The 19,794-nt window shown below is 40.4% G+C and overlaps 1 protein-coding gene across 3 annotated transcripts in view; it reads left to right on the top strand.

Moving 5' to 3' along the window:
• MAP4 (microtubule associated protein 4) overlaps nt 1-19,794 on the top strand; it is a 164,721-nt gene that overhangs the window by 36,310 nt on the left and 108,617 nt on the right. For all 3 annotated transcript variants that reach the window (XM_052809352.1, XM_052809343.1, XM_052809362.1), the window contains exon 3: nt 16,605-16,864. In XM_052809352.1, coding sequence (XP_052665312.1) covers nt 16,624-16,864 — 241 coding nt within the window. In that variant the 5' untranslated portion in view covers nt 16,605-16,623. The remainder of the gene's footprint in view (nt 1-16,604; nt 16,865-19,794) is intronic.

The following is a 19,794-nucleotide window of genomic DNA, read 5'->3' as shown; positions in this document are numbered from 1 at the left end:
CCTTCCTAAGCATGTCCTAGTAACACACCACTGTGTAAAGACAGACTTGGATATCCCAAAGCTGTTTTAACAGAGTAAGGAGTAGGCTCCACAGCTCTGAATGTTCTAGGTATACTCTGCTCCCACCCTAAACATGTCTAGGGACTTTATTTCTCCATTAATTTCTGAGCACCTGAGTGGCCTCCATGGAAATACAGGGACTGAATTTTGTTCCTGGCCTGAAAATCTAACACATGTGAAGCAAATGGAAAGCCGCTAATGCTTGATAAATGAGCATGTTCACTCTAAACTAGTTTTCCTACGTGGTCGCAGAGTTCTGCTCTGGCTGATGCTCTGAAACCTTGGCTGGGCAATAACATTTGCTGCTTCTTTTTAAATGTCTATTTCCATAACACTTTGTTGTGGTTTTCAAATGGCAAACCCTTACCTCTCCACTAGTTCAAATGTGTCTGTTCTATTTCCAGGTTCCTTTTGGGGCATATCTGTCAGTTCTCAGAAGCCTGAGGGGAGGGCATGATTCTCCAAGGCAACTGATGAGTCCATAAACTAACTTCCTTGCTATAGCTAAGATCTTGCAGAATTTGCCAGCAGCTAAAACTCATTTCTTAGTATAGAAGTGTGGTTTGTTTCATTCTTACAAAGTTTTTTTTTTTGACCTGCCAGTAGTGGAAAGCTTTAAAGTATTGTTTTCTCTTTGCAAATCTACTTGAAAAAGCATTGACAGGTTTGCTGTTCCACTCATCTGGCTCTGAAACATCAAGCTGGTGATGACTTACCATTGATGAAGATAGTTTACTAGTCAACTTTCTCATTTTGAAGCTACCAGTTCTGTGTCCTGATCGACAGGTTCTCATGCTATATAATTATGTTGTCAAGAGAGGTGCTTATTTATATGAAAAGTAAAGTAGGTACTCTAATATAGTCACTAATGTAACTAGAATTATTCTATATAGGTAAAGGAGTAAAGCTTGTATGTAAACTGAGTTCCTGGAAGCAGTGACTATGCATACCTGGTTGCCAAATGAGCTGCTTCTGTTTTCATGGTTGTAACTGCTGCTCTCTGTAAGCTGTGATGTTTTATGCTCCTTGCTCAAATTTTATCTTGCTTTTTGAGTAACACTGGCTAACGTGTTGGTCTTGGGGCACTTCTTTAGAGAGTCAGTTTGCTTGCAGCGGGTGGCATCTAGCCTTTCTTGTGGGCATCAGACTGTGTATCGGAGTAGGAGAAGCCACAAAGCTGGCCTCCAGGAGCTCTACTTGAGGTCTTTCCAGTGCCATTTATGACTTGAGTTATCCTTCTTGATAACCCTAATGAAAAAAGGGAGCAGAGTTCCTGAGTGTAAATCTTGCCTCTTTCTGCCTGCCTGTTTCCACAAGCTTGAATTGCTTCTGTTGTTCTACAGAAAGTTTAACTCGGAATTTCAAGGCTTACTACAGTAAATTTCTTGATGTATGCATGAGGTACGGTATGGATGTAACACGTTACATGCTATTTAATGGCTGCTTTATTTCTCTTCCATGAGAGCTTTTTTTGATTATCTTCATTTCAGAGTCCGTCCTCTATGGTCTTACTCTCCCTCCTACCCTATCAAGCTGTGTGTATATATACATAAGGCAAAATGTTGTGAGTTCATAAAGGCATTGAGGGCCTGCACAGCGGTATTACAACTATAATTAAGCTGGACTGGATCTCTGAAAAATCATTTTTCTCACAGCATGACTTGAGCTCTTTCTCATCTCCTGGTTTGTAGTTCTAGTGTTCATCCTGTAGAATTTTCTTCACAAGCAATTTAAAAAAAAAAAAAATCATCTTAGAAACGAAAGCCGAAATGCTTGTGTAAGCGCAAGACCCATTATTCTGGGAGCAGCATATGCAGGACAAATGTGGAGTATGGTGAATTTAGAGGAGCTGACATGAGGACTAAGTGACTGAGGTGAACTTTTGTAGTAAAACTTCTCCCTTTTTGTGCACTCATTAGTCTTTGTTTCCAGGCTGTGGCAGTGAGATGATCTTGCAGGAAGAAGAATGAGGAGGTACAAAATGCCTAATAAAAATGAGAATTATTGACTGATCCTACTATGTTAGGAATGTGCCATCCTTCTCTTCCTCCCAAGAGAAGGGACTCTTCAGCAAAAGCCAGAAAGCCATTATTTTCTGGGTTTGCTCTTAGGGAGGTAGAAACTGCTTTCCTTTCTGATGCGTGTGCTATTAAAGGAAAGCAGCTGACAGAACAGCTGCTTGCCTTGCCTGTTTAGTTTGTGGCTTAGCAGTCAATATGCAACATAGAAAGAAAGTGCTCTGCTAACAGCCAGAGTTTTCATACCCTGCCCCCACTTTGACTGTCTTTCCCTCTATCCTCTGCCAAGTGAAAACAGGAGACTCTTTCCCCCCCCCCCCCCCCATGATTAATGAAACTCTCCTTATTTGGTGCTGCCTCTCCTGGTGTGCAGCACAGAAAATCCTGTATTCTGTGAGACAGCTTGAAAACCAGCAAACAAGTATAACTCAGGGGAGTTTCTTTTTTTTAAAGTAGTTGAGGAATAGGTCATTTTAGAGCTAAAACTTACAAGTCTGGGCAGAAGGTGGGCAGACTCCTTTATTTTCCTTAGATAAGCATTTATGGTTTTTGGAGATGACATACCAGTCTTTTTTAGGTCTCATTTCAATGCTTGTAGGCCTGTGTAGAGCTAGACACTTGAAAGTCCCTCACAGTTATTATCTATGAACTCATCTTCCATGTGGCTTTTTTGAAGGCCAGCCAAGACCATTAATCCCCACCTTCTAGAGTCCCTAATCCCTGCTGGGGCTTATAGGAAAGTTATTCTTGTACTCCCAGTGAAGCTGCTCTGGCAGAGTATCTGTCCTGCTGTAACTTAAGGCAGGTTTGTTAATGTGACTTTTTATCAGCTTGGAAATGGTACAACTCATAATGTAGCAATCTAACTTGGACAGTCTTACCCCATCTTGCTGAGTGGTTCATAGTAGTGAAATTGCCCAAAGGGAGGGAATCATTCAGGAGGCTGGTGTTCTCTTATCTCAGTGTGCTTAAGTATAATTAACAATAGTAAAACACTCTTTGCAGGCATGAATACATGCCATGTATTTTTTTGGGAATGAGTGCAAGTGAAGTGAAATCAGGATTGGAAGTGGTCTGCTGGGGTGATTCTTTGCAGTTGTATCACTCTTTCTCAGCCTGATGTTTCTAAAGCCTCCTGGCTCTGCTTTTTGTCCAGATGTGGTGAGACTGATGTAAGGCCCTCTTCCTCCGTGAGCCTTCCCCCTTCCCACCATCCTTACTTGCTCAAAGACTTTTCTTTGGTTCCAGGTAAGCTTCTCCAAACACTCAGGACTGGTTCAGGTGGGCTTCCTTCCATTTATTGTCCTTCTCTAGGGTTCACCTGTGATTTTGATAGAAGGGAAGTATGAACAATTTTACCTTCAGTTCATGACTGTTCACTCTGTTGGTTTTAGTAGCATTGGCCAGCTCTGTGCTAAACCTTCTGTCAACTGAAGTGGTTTATTGGGTGGCTTAGGGCCCTTGCTGTCAAAGGGAGCTGTGCTACCTCTCCAGTGGTAAAGCGTCTCTCTTGGGTGTCTGGAGTCTTCTGTCTGTACAAGTTCTGTGACCAGAATTAAGGTCTTCAAAGCCAGATAGCAGATGAAGTTGGCTTGGCTTGGCTCAGCTGTTAAGCATACTGATAGAGCATTGTAGGCTTCATGCCTAGAGTTCTCATGCCATCTCCTTCTGGAGCCATTGCTTACTTACCTGCACAGAAAAGACGACAAGTTCTGCAAAAAGGTATCTCCTCACCCAGAACAGAGAAGAACCTGAATAAAGGCCAGAAGGGAATGTAACTGATGGAAAAGGGCAACTGAGACTCTGAAATCTGAGTCAGCAACCAGTCTCACTGCACAGTACAACTGTCCATGCACACTAGGCTTCATACTGAGACCTTTGGAAGAAGCAAGGGCCAGTCTGTGCCAGGTAAATGCTGTGTTGCAGAGAAGTAAAGCTTCTGAACGTGATCATCCTTGAGTCCCGTGATGTATCTTAGGGAGCTGGAAGAGCAACAGGAAAGTCCAGCCTTTTCAGGTTCATCAGCAACTCTGAACACCTTCAGAGCACTAACTGGGCCTCTCTCATGTCTTCCCTAAAGCAGTACTTTGGGAACAAGTTCTCAAAAGGGGAATACAGGAATGCATAAATTAAATGTGACGCAGCCATCTTTCCTTACTTTCATAAGAATCAATGTTACAAGTTAGTGTAGATGATCTTATGTCGCCAAGGAAAGGAGGGGATTTTATCCTTAAGGGAAGAAGTCTAGTAGTACAAACTAGAGTTAGATAATAAAATTAATAAAATATATTTATCCAGAGTGCTCTGAGAGTTATGAAGTATTACGTGTCTGTAGCTGCTGTTGATACGCTGTCTGCCTGTTGTGGTGCTTATGGGAAGGTGCAGTATGGCAATATGCTTGCCATATGTGAATATGGTAACAGGTCAGCCACTCCCAACTGATGGAGAGCTGTTATGCGTTTCCATTCTTCCCCCCCCTGCCCCCAACATACTAATCCTTTAATAGGAAATAACTATAGGGAGAAAAATATCAGCCCAAGATTTAAAAAACAAACAAAATCCACCAAGAAAAAGCTCCTTGACTTCATGTGGCTCTCTCCCTCCTTCTGTTTTGTGAGGCAGAAGTTTACTTGCTGCATCCCGGCCTGTGGCCACAGGTTGCCGTGAGGAATTGGAAGTCCGGTGCTCAGGGTAGGGAGCTCTCGACTAGGATAAGCAGCTCTTAGCCATGTGACTGCTGTTGTTTCAGCCCCATCAGTTGGTCATGACAGCTCTGGTGGCAGTATGCTAACAGAAGCCCAAATAATCTTACAAGTAGTGACAACATGTGGAAGCTTTTTTAGATAATATTTGCTTTTATCTTAAAGCTGCGTTCTCATATACCTTTCCATGCAGGAAGAAGAAGGTGAGGAGTAGTGAGAAACTAACATCTATCTTGTGTGTATATATACATGAAATTCTTGCTTTTGGAGCTGACCGTCCAGATTAATTCTGGTTGTCTTTATAGTTTTGCAAGTCAAGCTTTTCCTACTGTACTGACTTCTGGCCTCGCACTGTAGACAAACTGAAGCAATTGCAGACAAGTAATAACTTGTGGGTCTTTTGAAGCAGCAGGAGGAAGACCTTTGTGTATTAGTGAGCAGGATCAGTGGCTGCCTTTCCGTTGCAGGACTGGTTAGGATTCCTAGAGCTAGCTTCATAGGACCCTAAGTAATTTTAGTTCTTAAATTAAGAGCAAGAGAGTTACCTGAAAATTTGAATGAACAAGATTGGCTATTGTGTATCAGAGGTGCAAATTCTGGAATTATTCCTCAATTTTTTTACATAGCTTTGTCTCGTTTCCATTCTTGGCAAAAGCCACTGCATGAATGAAATTCCATATCTACTGCAGGACTGCACTACTGCGTGCTCTCCACACTACTTTATCCTCTTAGAGTCTGGGACAGAAATGGATCCTTTCCAAAATTGTATGCGTGGCCAGGGAGGTTGGGAGGGTGGTTTTGGTTTGGTTGTAAGGCTTGCCTTCAAGATGCAAAATGGAAGTGCTTTAGGACATGTCTTGTTCTGTTCATAGGCTTTTGAGCATTGGTTTCAAAAATACAAACAGTGGTCTTCAAAGAATGTCAGAATCATGGAGTAGCTGAGGTTGGCAGGGACCTCTGGTGAAAATCTAGTCCAGCCCCCCTCTGCTTAAAGCAGGGTCACCTGGAGCAGGTTGCCCAGAACTGTGTACTGTTGGGTTTGAACATCTCCAGGAATGGAGAATCCATAACCTCTCTGAGCAGCCTGCTGCTCTTGAACTTAGTCCAAAGTAATTGTACCAACAGTGTTGGTTATATGGAAGATGATTGATTGATTTCTTTCTGACTTTTTTATTCTCACAACACTGTCATAGGAGGTGACCCAGGAGATTCCTGACAGTCAGATGTTTGCCAACTGAGAAATGATCTCTCTATTAAAATCAAAGATGAGGCAGCTAAAGTCAGTTATGTCATGTTCTTATTGATACCTGCTAAGTCTCCCTATTCTGTCATTAAAGAATGTCATATATACAGGCACCTGTACGTGTGTGTGTATATATATTTAGACACGTGCAAACAAGACTTCTTACTGGTGCTTTTTTATTTGGGTATTCCTTCTGCCTTGATCTTTGATGGAGATGTAGCTCTAGCTAATTATTTTTATTTTGCATAAGTGCTGAATGTAGCACTTATTTTTAAACTGCTTTTACTTAATTGAAAATAATAAGGGGCATATAATAGGCATGTTACCTGCCACTAGAATACAGAGATTCCTTGAAATCTTGAAGTACTAATATTTATTTACTTCTTTCCCTCCCTCCACTAATAACAGATGTGGCTACAGTGATCAATTTGTGATCAACTTCTTCATGGACCAAGATCACCATAAAAGCTTGCGCTTTTGGCTGGTGCAAAGCTTTTATTTTAAATGAGCAGTACAGAGCACTGAATTCCGCTTTGAAGAGTCTATTGTAGATGCAAGTGCAAAGGTGGAAAGGTTGAGTGCATTCATCTGTCCTTGCTGGCATAAAGCTAAAGTTTCTTGAAAAACATCATCCTGGATCACAAGGCTTCTGCCCTGGAGAGGGTGGAGCAGCCATGGAATCCCATTGTGCTTGTTACTGCTGTAAATGTATATAGTCCTTTCATAAAGTCTTTAGGTGTTTAGTAGCTATTACAGTAGTCTTTCTTCTAGCCAGCTCCAATGAAATTTTTATTTGCATTTGGGAGCTTTTCATTACCTGGTGTGTGGATTGTGTAACTTCTCTCAAATGCACTCTGCAGATCTGTCTGGTGTTGGAGATGTAACTGCCATAATGGAGATGCAACGCTGATGTCTGATCATTGTATTTGTTACGCTGGGCACCATCCTCTTCAGAAAGACAAATCAACCTGGTTTTCCTCAAGTTACAATTTGTCTATACTTGAGAACTCAAGTAGATGTGAATTGTCCTTGTTGCCGTTACCTCCCCTGGATGGTCTTCTCCTGGTCCCTGCAGCTTCTTTTGAAGTCCCTTTACTTCAACAACAAATGGTTTCTTTTTTGTTAAATCAAGTACAGAAAATTTTAACATAAGTGAAGGTCTACATCTGAAAAGAGCGGCTATAAACTGAAGTGTAGCTTTAGTAAACCTGAAAAATGCTGGACTGTCAGCTTTCAGGCTGACTTATAATTATGGCTTTTATGTTGACAGTGAGTAGGAGATGCACATGTGGAGAGAGGAGGTTATTTTACAGCTTTCCTCTAGCTAGTTCAGGATTTCTGCCTGGATATCTTTTGTAGACTTTATCATTTGATGAAGTGTAGTGTCTCCAAGCTATGAACTTCTATTTTCTTCCTGCCTTCCAGACATTATCTCAAATGTCCAGAAAACTGATAGAATCTTTTTAACATTACTGAAGAGGCACAAATACTGGGAGACTGTCTGCTGCCTTACTTTGCTAATTCACATGCCATCTGAATAATTGAATATGGTGAAAGCATGCTTCACTGGCTTTATTATTGCTTTCTTAAGTCTAGTTGATGAAAATGTTTCAAGCTTACGGAGCAGAAATGCTCGTTAAAGATTCGTATGCAATCTAGTTGTAGAAGTTGGGTGTATTTGCAGTACCAATTAACAGCACAAATAATGCTTTACTTCAAACAGTGGAGAAATGGCTCGTACCCTAAGTAATGAAACCCTACAAATTGATGGATACTCTTTGGAAATACTAAATAAAAACCAGAATTATGTAGACTCTTACAGGGCATCATGAAATTGAAATAACTGCACTTTAAGCCATCAGCTTTGAAATTCTGAAGTTGCAGTTCATAAAAGTTGAAGGTATGGCATTAAAAAAAATGGCCTTTGTCAGCTAGAGCTCGTTTTGTTCAAATGACTTTCCCTGTCGTAGTCTATTGGCCTCACTGTGGTGGTTTCCGTTCTGCTCTGACAGTTGCTCTTTGTTTATTCAAAATATTAACATGCCCATGAAAGTGAATGACTAATAGCATTAACGAAGCACAGTTGGCATGCAGGCTGTGCTCACCACCTGCAGTGCTTGCAGCCCCCCTGCCTGCAGCCATCCTGAGCATCTTCTGCAGAGGCTCTTCAATTGCTTCAAATTTTCCCAATTCCATAGTATCGGTCCCAGCTGAGACCATAACTGCTTCTCAGCTTGTCTTTGTGGCTGCTGCCTGGAAAAATTCACGAACCCACCTGGAATATAACTGCTGGTTTTCCTCATGTCTGTATGTAGATCAGTGTGCAGTTTTCACATCTTAGTCAACTTCCCAGTTCACAATACAGTTCTAACAAGTCTACCATGGTCAAGCTTCTGCTCAGTCATCTTGTGGCTCTTGTGTTCATTTTCCTCTTTTGCCTGTCCCCTTCCACTTTCTTAGGCTTGTTTCCTTTTTTGACTTAAGCTTTTTTCCTCATCCAAAGTACATATATATGTGTGTGTTCCACCCAAGACTTTACCTGAATCTAATCTTTTTGCTCGTATTCATGCCTGCTCACGTGTTTACTCCAACTGCCCTCTCCCAAGTGAAAGACCAGCAGTGCTTGGAGCACTCATTTTGTTTTCTGCTTGGATCAGTCTTGGCTCCTTACGTGCCTAATGTGCAAGCTCAGTTACTCACGACTGAACAGGCTACAGACAGCTTGAGAATCTCCAGGATCGTTTCAGTGCGTGTGTAGTGTCACCTGGAGCTCGTTTAACCTGTTTCATGTTGTAGGCTTTTTGCTATAGGAAAAAAAACTCAAGTGAGAATAGCAGCCTGAATCAAAAGCTGAGGGAAAGGTGATTAGTGACCTGGTAAGTGGAAGTAGTGAGATATCAGACATGGAAGAGGAAATGACTCTGAGCAAACTGTGTTATGAGGAAGCAATAGTGGCTGAAGCTCTGCCTTGGCTTTGAAATTCTGTTGACAAGCTGAATCACAGCTTTGTTAAACCCATCTAAAGTGAGAAGTTAAAACATCATGTTTATTATCTTGTGTGTGGCCATAAACTGATTGTGGCAGTGAACTGAGATTTGCATCAAGCCTTTGGAGCTATTTTATGGTTATCAGTTATGTGGTTCAGTGGCACTGACTTCTGTATAAAAGCCCAGACTTCTTAGGGACATCTTGCGATATCCCAAATCCTTTGCAGTACCCTTGTGTCTGTCACCACCCTGCCTGCATGATGGATAGCATGTACTGCAGCTTGGTAGTCCTGAGTGGAAATAAATACGTTGTCCTTGTGTTTCTCTGTGGAGGCAATAATAGGAACTTCTTTGCCTTCACTTCAGTTGTGTGCTTTTTAACTTATCTATAGGAGCTTGGAGGTTCTGGGACTTATTTAATGTATTCTATATACTTAAAATTAGCCAGAAAGCTGTTGGAGAACTTGTTCTGAGAAGGGAAACAACTCTACAAGTGCTTTGTCTGTTGTAGCAATCCAGGTGTAAAACCACCAATGCCCCAAATCTACCTTCTCTATACTTGACACTCCTTTTGCCCTTCGTAAAGGAGGGAGGTAATTACTTAAGCTGTATAAATAATAGTTGGAAGCTCTTTTGCTGTATTTATGTATTGTCTGAAGGAGAATGTGGTTTTGTATGACATGACTCTTACTGAAATCCTGATGTTGCTGGAAGCCCAAACATGCATTTGAAATTAGTAATAAGATATTTTATGTGATGCCTTATGTAAGCAGACCCTTAGTGTGACACAGAGGTTGGCAGCATGAGTGGTGTGGCAAACTGGAGCTGGAAACTGCTCTCTGCTGTTTGCTCTAGCTCACAGAAGTTGAGAAAGCTGCTGACTGCGCTCTGGTTTAAATAGCTACTCAAAGTTTAAAATCATTGTTTGATTTTTGCTATGTAAATATCTATAGCCTTCTACTTAACTAGTGGTATGATGATGTATGCAGTATCAGGTACTTATGCTTGTCTAGCAGGTCTTGAGTATCTGGACTGGACAGCCTTCCCTCTGCTAGTGAGATGGTAGCTGTACATCACTGCATTTTTGGGGAACTAATTCCTGAATATAAGCCTGTAATTCAGGACACCCATTTTGAGGCTGTTGCATTGGTTTTCCTAGCAAGTGAGTTGAACATGAATTTGTAAGCATTGTTGGAGAGACTTTAATAAAGATCACTTGACCCACATGTCACTACATCTGAGAAGATGCTTCTAGTAATTTGAGTGATTTCCTGTGACTCAGAACAAAAACAAAGCAGAGATCTTACTGTGTTTAACTTTTTAAAAAAAAAAAAACCCAACCAAAAAACCCCCACTGATTCAGACTGTGCCAAAAAAAAAAAAAAATCATAAAAAATTAAATTAGGTCATAGATTTGTTGTGCCCAGCCATGGAATGTAAGAAACATCATCAGCTTGATTCATTGAGGTGTCCTTTCTTTTTAAACGATAGATGCAGACATCCTTTTCGTGGAGGACTCCCTTCAGGATACTGTGAAGGAAGATGACTTAGCATATATCTGCTCCCTGCTGTCCTGTTTTCTTATGCCTCAACGGCCACTGCTAAGTGCTCATGAGAGCCTCATCTAAGAAAAGCAAGCTGACTTATGACAAGAGAAATGGGAATTATGACTGAGCTGTCCCTGTTTCTTCCAGTTGGGGATTTTGTTCTGTATGTAGTTAGGAGCTAATTTTAAAGGAGCAAGTGGATCTGATGAAATAATATATATGCTTCTCATAAATCTGTGTATCAGAGTGTCTCCTTTAAACAAACAAAAGTGAGGAAATGTTGCTTTGTTTCTTATTCCTCTTAGATGTGCTACTTTTGTGAATAGATTTATCTTACCCCTTTGGCATAAAGGTTGCTCGAACTTTATTTTGGTAGAGGAGAATATGTAGTTAATACTAGTAGAAACACAGCCACTAACTATCAAAATTGGTGTTAAGTGAAAGAACAGAGGCTGAGTACAGCTCACTTGGTACAGGATAGAGATGTGTATCCACTTTAGGAGACCAGCAGCCTTGCAGAACTCTCTGGAGCGGGTGGAAGTGCTGTGTCACTGTGGGGCTGGCAGGAGCAAGCACTCTGCCTTGCATAACTGGCAGAGGCTGGTACCTGTTGTGTATGTGCTTCTCTGGGAAAAAATCATCAATTTCCTCTGCCAAAAATTTGAGGGAAGTAAGTGAATGTCTTGTGCCAAGTATGATTCTCTTTAAACAGTTTACAGGTTTTCAAGTATCTCTTTCTCTCTCTCTTTTTTTTTTTTTTTGTGGGCAGCATCCCCTGCCCTCACTTGCCTGCTCTCCCCTTTCTCCATCTTCAGACAAGATGCACAAAAACTGGGTCAGACGGATCATAACTTCAAATTCAAAGCCTGTGCATGCCCAGAGGCATGTACACAGCAGTGCAGTTAAGGAAGCTACAAAATGGAAATACAAAGTTCAGGAAATAAATTCCACTCTTCCCTAGATGGGAAGCTAGAGGCAGTGGCTTATGCAAGTAAGAGTTGTTTGTACTGCTTCTACTTTCAGAGGGTGGCTGGATGAGATGATGTTTCTTGAAAGTTATTCCACTAGGTCACTTAAACTTCTGCAAGGAAGTGCTAGTCTAACTTCTTTGGGATCTCTAGGATGTTGTGAGTCTGTGACTCTCTAAATTGGTTCACAGAGCACAAGTTCTGCATACATAGCAAACGTCAGCCTTGTGGATGTGGTCAAACATCAAATAAGATGGTGGGAACACCCAGAAAGGAGCTCATTTTGAAAGGGAGAGACTAAGTGAATTGGATAAATAGTAGGAGCTCTTTGGAACAAGCCAGGGTGGGGGTCTGTGATATGGGTAAGAGATTAAAATAACTCTTCTGTATCTTTCAGATTAGCCAACAAGAAAATGGAGTTTATTTATCAAAATGAACAGGTTATTCACTGGGTACACAAAGATTCTGAGCATAAAAAGGAACAGATGGGGCAAATACTGGGTATAACAGATCAGCTGTTGCTGGAACATGAAGAAGTCTAAACAATTCTTTTAAAAAAAAAAAAAAAGTGAGTTAAGTGAATATGATTTATTTGCTGTGGAATAATTTGAAGATTTCCTGGAACGGATTGAGGAATGTCTAGTTACAGGAAAACTCTTTTCCTTGTCTGTAGTACAGCTGTCACTGTGGGACTGGTAATGCTATGGTCTGCTCCTTTCCACACCTTTCCTCTGAGCAAAATACTTACTCAACTTGGTGTTCTTCAGGGAGGACTTGACTGTCCTCTGAGGCTCTTCCAGAGATAGAAATCTTGAGTCATGCAGGTTGGTGGTACACCATTGCTGCTGTTATTCCCTCTGCTATTTAACAAACAAGAGGACCTCATCAGCTGTCTGACAGCTGAAGAATTATTTAATAAATTTTTAAACTGCTGCCTTCTGAAACCTTGCTCATTCCTCAGTTTTGCCCTTTCATCTTAAAAGTTAATGTCAGAATTCATATTCTTTGTACTCTGTTAATATCTGATTTGCATAGCTATGTAACACACAGTGTATTAAGGTACATCTTGATGAAGAGTCTTGAATGCTTCTTATATGTAGCTAACTTTGAATGAAAATGGTATAGGAAGCATCTGTCTTGCTAAGCTGGTCAACACATGAATATGCTTCAGGATTTGCTTCCTACCCTTGGGCAGAATCTGTGCAATGTACTTATTTTCCTTTTGTCTTGGTTAACTCTATAAGTCCTAGTTCAAACTGGGAGTCTGGGAACTGGTGTAGTTTGGCTGTTCTAACACCAGAGATGGAAAGAAGAGAAATTGCTTCTAGTCCAATTCTAGTGATGTTCTGGCTGTCCTTTGATCCTACCTGGGTTGTTGAAGGCTTCCCATAGCCACTGTGGTGCTTTGGGTTGGGGCAGCCAGTTATTTGCCAGGCGCTTTTACGTGCCTGAGATACCAGTTCTGTATTTGCCACAAAAATGCAAAATGGCTTTTATTAGTTACACCAATTTATTTTTTTTATACATAGTTTCTGCATTCCCTATTAAGTTAAATATAGACAAGGAAATGTCCTGCTGATAAGTCTGCATAACCTCATTATTATTTTTCCCCAGAAACTAAAGTGCTTTAGTGTCCTAGTTCCTATGTAGGTCTGAAATAGAGACATTGTCAATGCTATTTTATGGCAGCTATTTCATAAAGTGCTACCACACTAATGTGGAGGAAAAAAAGCACGATGTGAATCCATCAGTTGCTTGTGGTAGAATATTCATATGTTGGAGGATGATCTGGGTGGGATTAGCCTTGATTTGTATTTAAGAATTGCTAACTGTTTCCCTAACCCCACTCACATGGCAGGTCCCGCTGCCACCGGGGCTCCGGAGGCATTTGCTGCATTAGTTGAAGTACAGTTTAGGTCTAGAGAAAAGGTGACTGAATATCTTAGTGGAACAAGGACTAAATAGTTTCTGGGCCATCTAAATGCTGCTTATAAGCTTGCTCTGACTACAAACCAATGATTATGGCCATACATGTTTCTATGCAGTCTGGTGTTGGCCGTAGATGGTTACTGGGTTTGGATCACGGAGAGGAGGGGATGCTAAATGTTAAAGGGCCTCTCTATAAAGTAGTCGGGTAATAGGTTCCATTAGAGTGGGAGGATGGCAATGACTTGCTGTTTGGACAGACCCTAAATTAAGCTGTCAAGAGGAAATGGTCCTAAAAGGCCAATTGTGTTCCTGAAACTAAATAGCAGGAATGCTTAATCTGAAGCAAATGTGTGAAAATTGTGAGCTGATAGTTCAGTTTATGGACTGTAATCTACTGCTAATGAGCATTTGGAGTGAGGTTAAAAAGAGAGGTTTTCCCAAATGCCATTTACATAAAGTTTCAGGTTCTTGATGGGTAAACCTTGCTGTGCTGGCATTGGTGCAGAACCAAATACGATACTACAAACGTGAAGGACTTGTGACATCTGCAAAGTCTGATTCAGCCCAACCTGGCATGCCTGCTGCAAACAGCAGGAGTCGGATTTTTCTTTCGGCGTCTGGTGTGTTCACTCTAGCCTTTGCTTGTTTATTCCTCAAGTTATTGGATGTTCTCTAGCTATTTTCTGACAGTACTCTTGATTCTTGCATTTTCTAGTAGCATTGTGAAGCAGCTTGTTGAAAATTTTAAATATTGTTTTTCTTCCTTATGCTAAATGAAATTTTCAGAAGAAAAAGATGAAATGTTCATAGCTCCAGATTTTTTTTTTTGAGATTGACTGACCTAAAAGCCATCATTTCACTTTCAAGTTGAAAGCAAGGGAGGACATGGTTGAAATGATGGCCATTTAAGAGTCCCATTTCTTTCTTTGAAGAGACTGGCCTATGCAAAGATAAAACTTCTAGAAGTGACTTACTTCCCTGGTTGAAACTCAGTAAAGGGTAATGCGGTAAGTTGTGCGCAGATCTGTACGATGGTGTGTCTTGAAAATAGTCGAGAACTCCTATCTGAAAGAAACTTTTTTTAACAAGACTCTTTCACTTAAATATAAAGATGGCTTTTTTAATAACCATAATTCATTCAACTGTGACCCTGCGCAAAAGGTTAAGAGCTCCAAACCTTTCACCTTTAGATTTCCATTAAGTGGTAATTCTTCAGGGCCTTTATCTAAACCAACAAAAACTGTAGTTGCTGCTTGAAGTCTGATCTGGCTTGAAATCTGACCTTTTATTGTTAAAGAAAAAAGCATAGACTTAACTGAATTAGTTTCCATAATATACTTGCATGCAATTACATAAACAACAATATCAGTGTGATACCATTGTTTATAAAGAATGTGAAATATTGCCTTATACAGGCTTGAGCCTGTAGGTATGTGTCAGTGGCCATATACTGCTGACGAAGAATTTCCTGTAGTTCAAGGAGTAGGAGCCTTTGTTTTTTAGGAACAAGAGGATCTATGTTCTGCAGTCATGTAAGTCAGTGACCCTGGACTGCTGCGCAGTGGCCACTTGGGTCAGGCCTTCATTAACCAACACATACAGATGCCCATTGTGTTTTCTTGTGAGTGTCTGTGCCTCTTTACGTATGCAGTTCTGTATCTTCAGCTCTGTTTCTGATTTTCTCCTAATGTAGCTTGGTGGTTCTTGTCTAATATAGTGAGGATTGGTCGGAAAATGATAACCCGCTTTACCTAAGCTCCTTCGTATCCTTTTGTTTGGATGAATTTGTTGTTGGAACTCTGAACTTGTTGCTTCCATGTCCTTGTTCTCTACTAATTCTCAACCAGGCGCTGCTGCATTGGCTTGCCGGACTCCTAAGGTGGAGTAAATCTTTCACTAACAGGGAGAGTCTCTGCACAGATCGTGCATCTAATAGTGAGTGTAATACAGATCAGCATCAAAATCCTTTTTGCATCCAAACATAGACCAAAATTAAAGGAAGCTGAGCTACCCTAGTAGGAGTAGTAAGTATGCTAATTTAGATACTAATGGCCCTTTATGGTTTTGGTTTTTACAGTCTGTACCAGACAATTTCTGCAAATGGCTAAAATGTATGACTAGAGCTTTTGATATCTTTGCTGTTTTGATAGCGTCATGCATACAGAACATGGACTAACGCTGCTCTGAAAGAAAGTTTCAGAAATGCGCCTTCTGTCAATCAGAAGTGGTGGGTTTTGCTCCCTTAGACAGCTTTCTACAAATTCACATCAGTATTTGTTGGCTGTTGTTCCTAATAATAACTTCAAAAGGATGAAATGTGGAAAAAAAAATTGTTTATGGGTGTATTTGTTATGCCAACCTGAAAGCTTTAGCTGCAAAAGAGATAAATCAATTCAGGTACATTTTCTGTTTAGTGCCAGGAAGTTAAATTGAATGCTGAGATACAAATCACGGAGGAAAAGATAAATGGTGATTCTTTGCACTTCATTTCCAATTTATAGCTTTATATATAATGTGTACGTGTGTACTTTACTATCTTTTTTTGTGTAAGCATTATTAAAACTTCACCTTCCAGCACAAATCCCAGGGCTAGAGTGGGTTTGTTGGTATTAGCAAGGTTCGCTGAGGACATAAACATGCTACAGGACCCTATCAAAGGGATCAAAAGCATCACTGAAGTATACATCAGAGATTATGTAAAATCCTAATCTCCATAGGGGAGGCTGGGTGGAGTCCAACCCAAGAACTAAATTCCCTTGCGTCATTTGTCTTTCTGTTCCTGAGGGTATGTAATTAACTCGCAGATCTGGGGCAAGGCAGAAATCAGTGTGTAAGACTGTGTTTATGCTGGCCATGTACTGGTTTGGGTTTTTTTGGTTTTTTTTTTTTTTTTTAAGATACTGATAAAATATCACATGAAATGTAATGTTCATGCAGTAAAACCTGATTTAGATGATTTAGCTGTTTGTTTCTGTACTGGTGTGGGGTTTTTGTAAACATCTGGGAATTAAATGAGTGCTAAAGCAAATGTTTCTTCTTGTGTTATGGCACAGGAGGCACACAGTTGTCAACATCAAACTCTGTGTAAACTTAAAAGGTCTCTTATTAAAATGTTACTTTCTTTTTCTTCTTCCCCACATCACTTTTCAGGTTGCAAAGGTGCTAAAGCATGGCTCACTTGGATCACAACCTCAGTCTTGCGGATGCTCTGACAGAGCCAACTCCCGAGATTGAGGAAGAAGTGAAAAGGGACTTCATTGCCACTCTGGAAGCAGAGAAATTTGATGATGTGGTTGGAGAAACAGTAGATAAAACAGACTATGTTCCTCTGCTGGATGATGATGATGATGCAAAAGCTGGGAGCCAGGAACCAAAAAGCAAACCCCATGCAGATGGTATTCAGGTGGAACGTAAGTATCTAAAGCACAAGACCAAAAAGCTGCATCACTTAAGCATCACAGAACACTTTTGCTTATTGTAATATTGCTAGGGCTGCTAAAACAGGACTTTTATATGTTGCTGGTTTTAGTCTGAACAATTTATTTTAAAAGCAAAGATTGAGATCAAATCCTGTTTCTTGGTTTTTTACCTTCTCCCGTTCAGTTCTTCAGCCTGTAAAATAAGCTATCTTTACTAGTTCACAGAAGATGCTATTATTTATGTTAATACTTTGCGCACTGCCTTGGGCTTCTCAGAGAAAGCACTGTCCAAAGTGTGTGACTGCTATGCTTATATATACAGTGTGTTCCATGTCAAAATACTAGAACTGTGCAAGATACCACCACTCTGGGTAACAGCAAATCCAAGGTGTAAAGATCGATGACTTGCTGTTGCTGGTGACGTCTACAGAATGGCATCTTCATAAGGTCCATGCTTTTGGGAACTTCAGACTCAAATGTTTATTAGCTAAAGCTTTGTTTCTCCACTGATCCAAGGGTCTACTTATTTTGATTTCTTGCTGCATGTATATGCTGGTTATGTGCATATATAGTAAAATGTGGTGCTGTCTCTGCTGGTTATGAACATTTACTAGCCCAGTTGATATTTATCAGTGTTAATAGCTTTATCAGAAACTGCTTAGAAAAAGGAGAGGTTTAAACAGATACTTGCTTCCCTAGCTGAGTAAAAAGGAAAACAGTGAGATTTGGGGGTCATCCATTAAGTTTCTTTCTCAGTAAGCAATTTATATTCTTTGTATTTTTGCCTGTGTGGTGTTCTGCCCCTGCCACCCCTAGCCAAGTGAGGCTAGCCACCTGGGACACATAGCGTCTTGATTATTTTTTATTATTATTATTATTATTATTAGCCTTGCTCTATGCTATGTAAAAGAAGAAAGCATTTGCTTCTAGACAGGTAACCTGGTGACTGCTTTGAGAAGAAAGTTTTTCTTTTTTTGCCTTAATCCTGATGCTCATCAGTGTTGATGAAAGTGGGATGTGCAGAAGAACTATAGTGATCACTCATCAGAATAAACAGGACCTCCAGGACTACAGAATGGGGAATTACACAATGGGGATTTCTGGTCTAAGGCGCTTATTTGCATTGTTTAGAAGTGTATCAGGTGCCTTGTAATACAAAAAATGTAACTTTGAATTTTCCATACTAAGGTAGTTCATTAAATGGTAACAAACAAGTAGGAAGGGTGGAAGTAGGCAAAGACGTTATAAAACTTTGAGCTTTGGTCAATACAGGTGTGTATTACTGTATTCAATTACAGTACCTCTAATAGTAGGTGTTTTATATTTTAGCATCGCAGAAGTAGGAGTAACAGAGAAACATGAAAGCTTGTTAACACTTTTGCATATGATTTAAGAATGTTTTAAAATAATGCTTTGCTCTAGAAGTTACAAATTCTAAAACATCTCGGCACCAGAATTTGTGTTAAAATCGTTATATAATATTGTTTTAAAATGCAAGTTCTGTAAGTTGCGTCTTCCCAGACATGTATCCCTTGAACATTACCATCATAACTCGCTATTTCAAATAACTTCAGATTCTTGAAGCAGATGTAATGAGGCCTTTTGGGTTTGCTCAGTAATTAAAACTTATTGAACTGCCTTGTGAGAAGACTGTCAGTTCCTGTATGCAGAACTGAGGCAGAGATACCAGAGTACTAACACAGGTTACCTTTTGGGCCAGACTCTTTTCTTCATCTGCATCTCTTGGCTTTTCTAACGCCCCTTCCCTGCCTATACAACCAGTTGTTTGTCTGCTTGAGCAGAACTTGTTTCCCTCCTACATGGCAAGGGGGCCTGCAATTTCTTGTTCTTGGAAGTTTGTTTTTCCCTTTTTTGGGATAGCTGGAGAACAGTTATGAGCATTATCTAAATCTTTGGCAAGATGAAAACAAGACCCTAACTGAAGAAATTGGAGAGCTTGCTTGCCTTGAGTGGATAAGATAATGTTTTTCAGCTTTCTCACCTTGTACCACAAGAGGAAGGGCTATCAAGCTCTGCAGTTTAAAACAGTGTCAATTTACTACAGGCCAGTTTTAGGATTTCATCCAGTTATGTCTTAATTTGTCTATCTGTTTTTCCCTGAAGTGATAAGGATACCTATTGCTTCCATGAGATTTATTCATTGTTTATAACTGTTTAAAAAAATATAGTAAAGCTTAATGTACTTGCTTTTATTGAGGCTATAGAATAAATGAGCCTGGGTGAGGTATTACAAGATCCTAACAGGGGTGTTCGGTGTTCTGGTGCAGTGCTTTGAGTGTTTGGGGAAGGGAGACTGCTACATGAAAGGCAACAAGAGTTCTATGTCCCTGGCTCCAAATATGACTGGAAATAGCTTTATTTTCCTGAGGGAGAAGAGTAGCTTTCATGGATCAGGCTTTTCAGCCCCCGCTTGTTAATTTATTTATGTTAAAAGGCACGAATGTGTTCAGACAGCATGGTCTCTGCTACTGAGATTGCCTTTCCCTGGTCAGAAGAGGTTAAATCAAGTGTCCTGTCAGGCTCTAGCTATTCCATCTCTGCTCAAGGGTTTTCTTTCACTTTTTTCTAAACCTGGGAGCCAGACTAGACAAGTGTAACCATCAGATGGGCCTCCATCATGGACCTGGGTGAACTGTGTGAATACAGAGAGATGGAGATGTGATGAGTAGTTGTATGGTCACCTACAAATTTATCCTAGAATAAAGCTTTAATAATAGTTAACTTATTTTAAAATATCATTGGAAAGGCATAGCTTAAGAAGAAAGGGTTTTACTCTTTCTAGCACCTGGCTGGACATCATAATTTGGCAAATTCTGGGGTAATCCTCTTATGACATTGTGGGCTTTACATAACGCTGAAGGATTGCTTTGGGTGTATGCTACCCTGTTTGCAGCTAGCGT

The sequence above is a fragment of the Harpia harpyja genome, chromosome 1, assembly GCF_026419915.1.
Source record: "Harpia harpyja isolate bHarHar1 chromosome 1, bHarHar1 primary haplotype, whole genome shotgun sequence".
In the NCBI taxonomy this organism is placed as follows: Eukaryota; Metazoa; Chordata; class Aves; order Accipitriformes; family Accipitridae; genus Harpia; species Harpia harpyja.
This window is presented reverse-complemented; position numbering and strand designations above follow the sequence as displayed.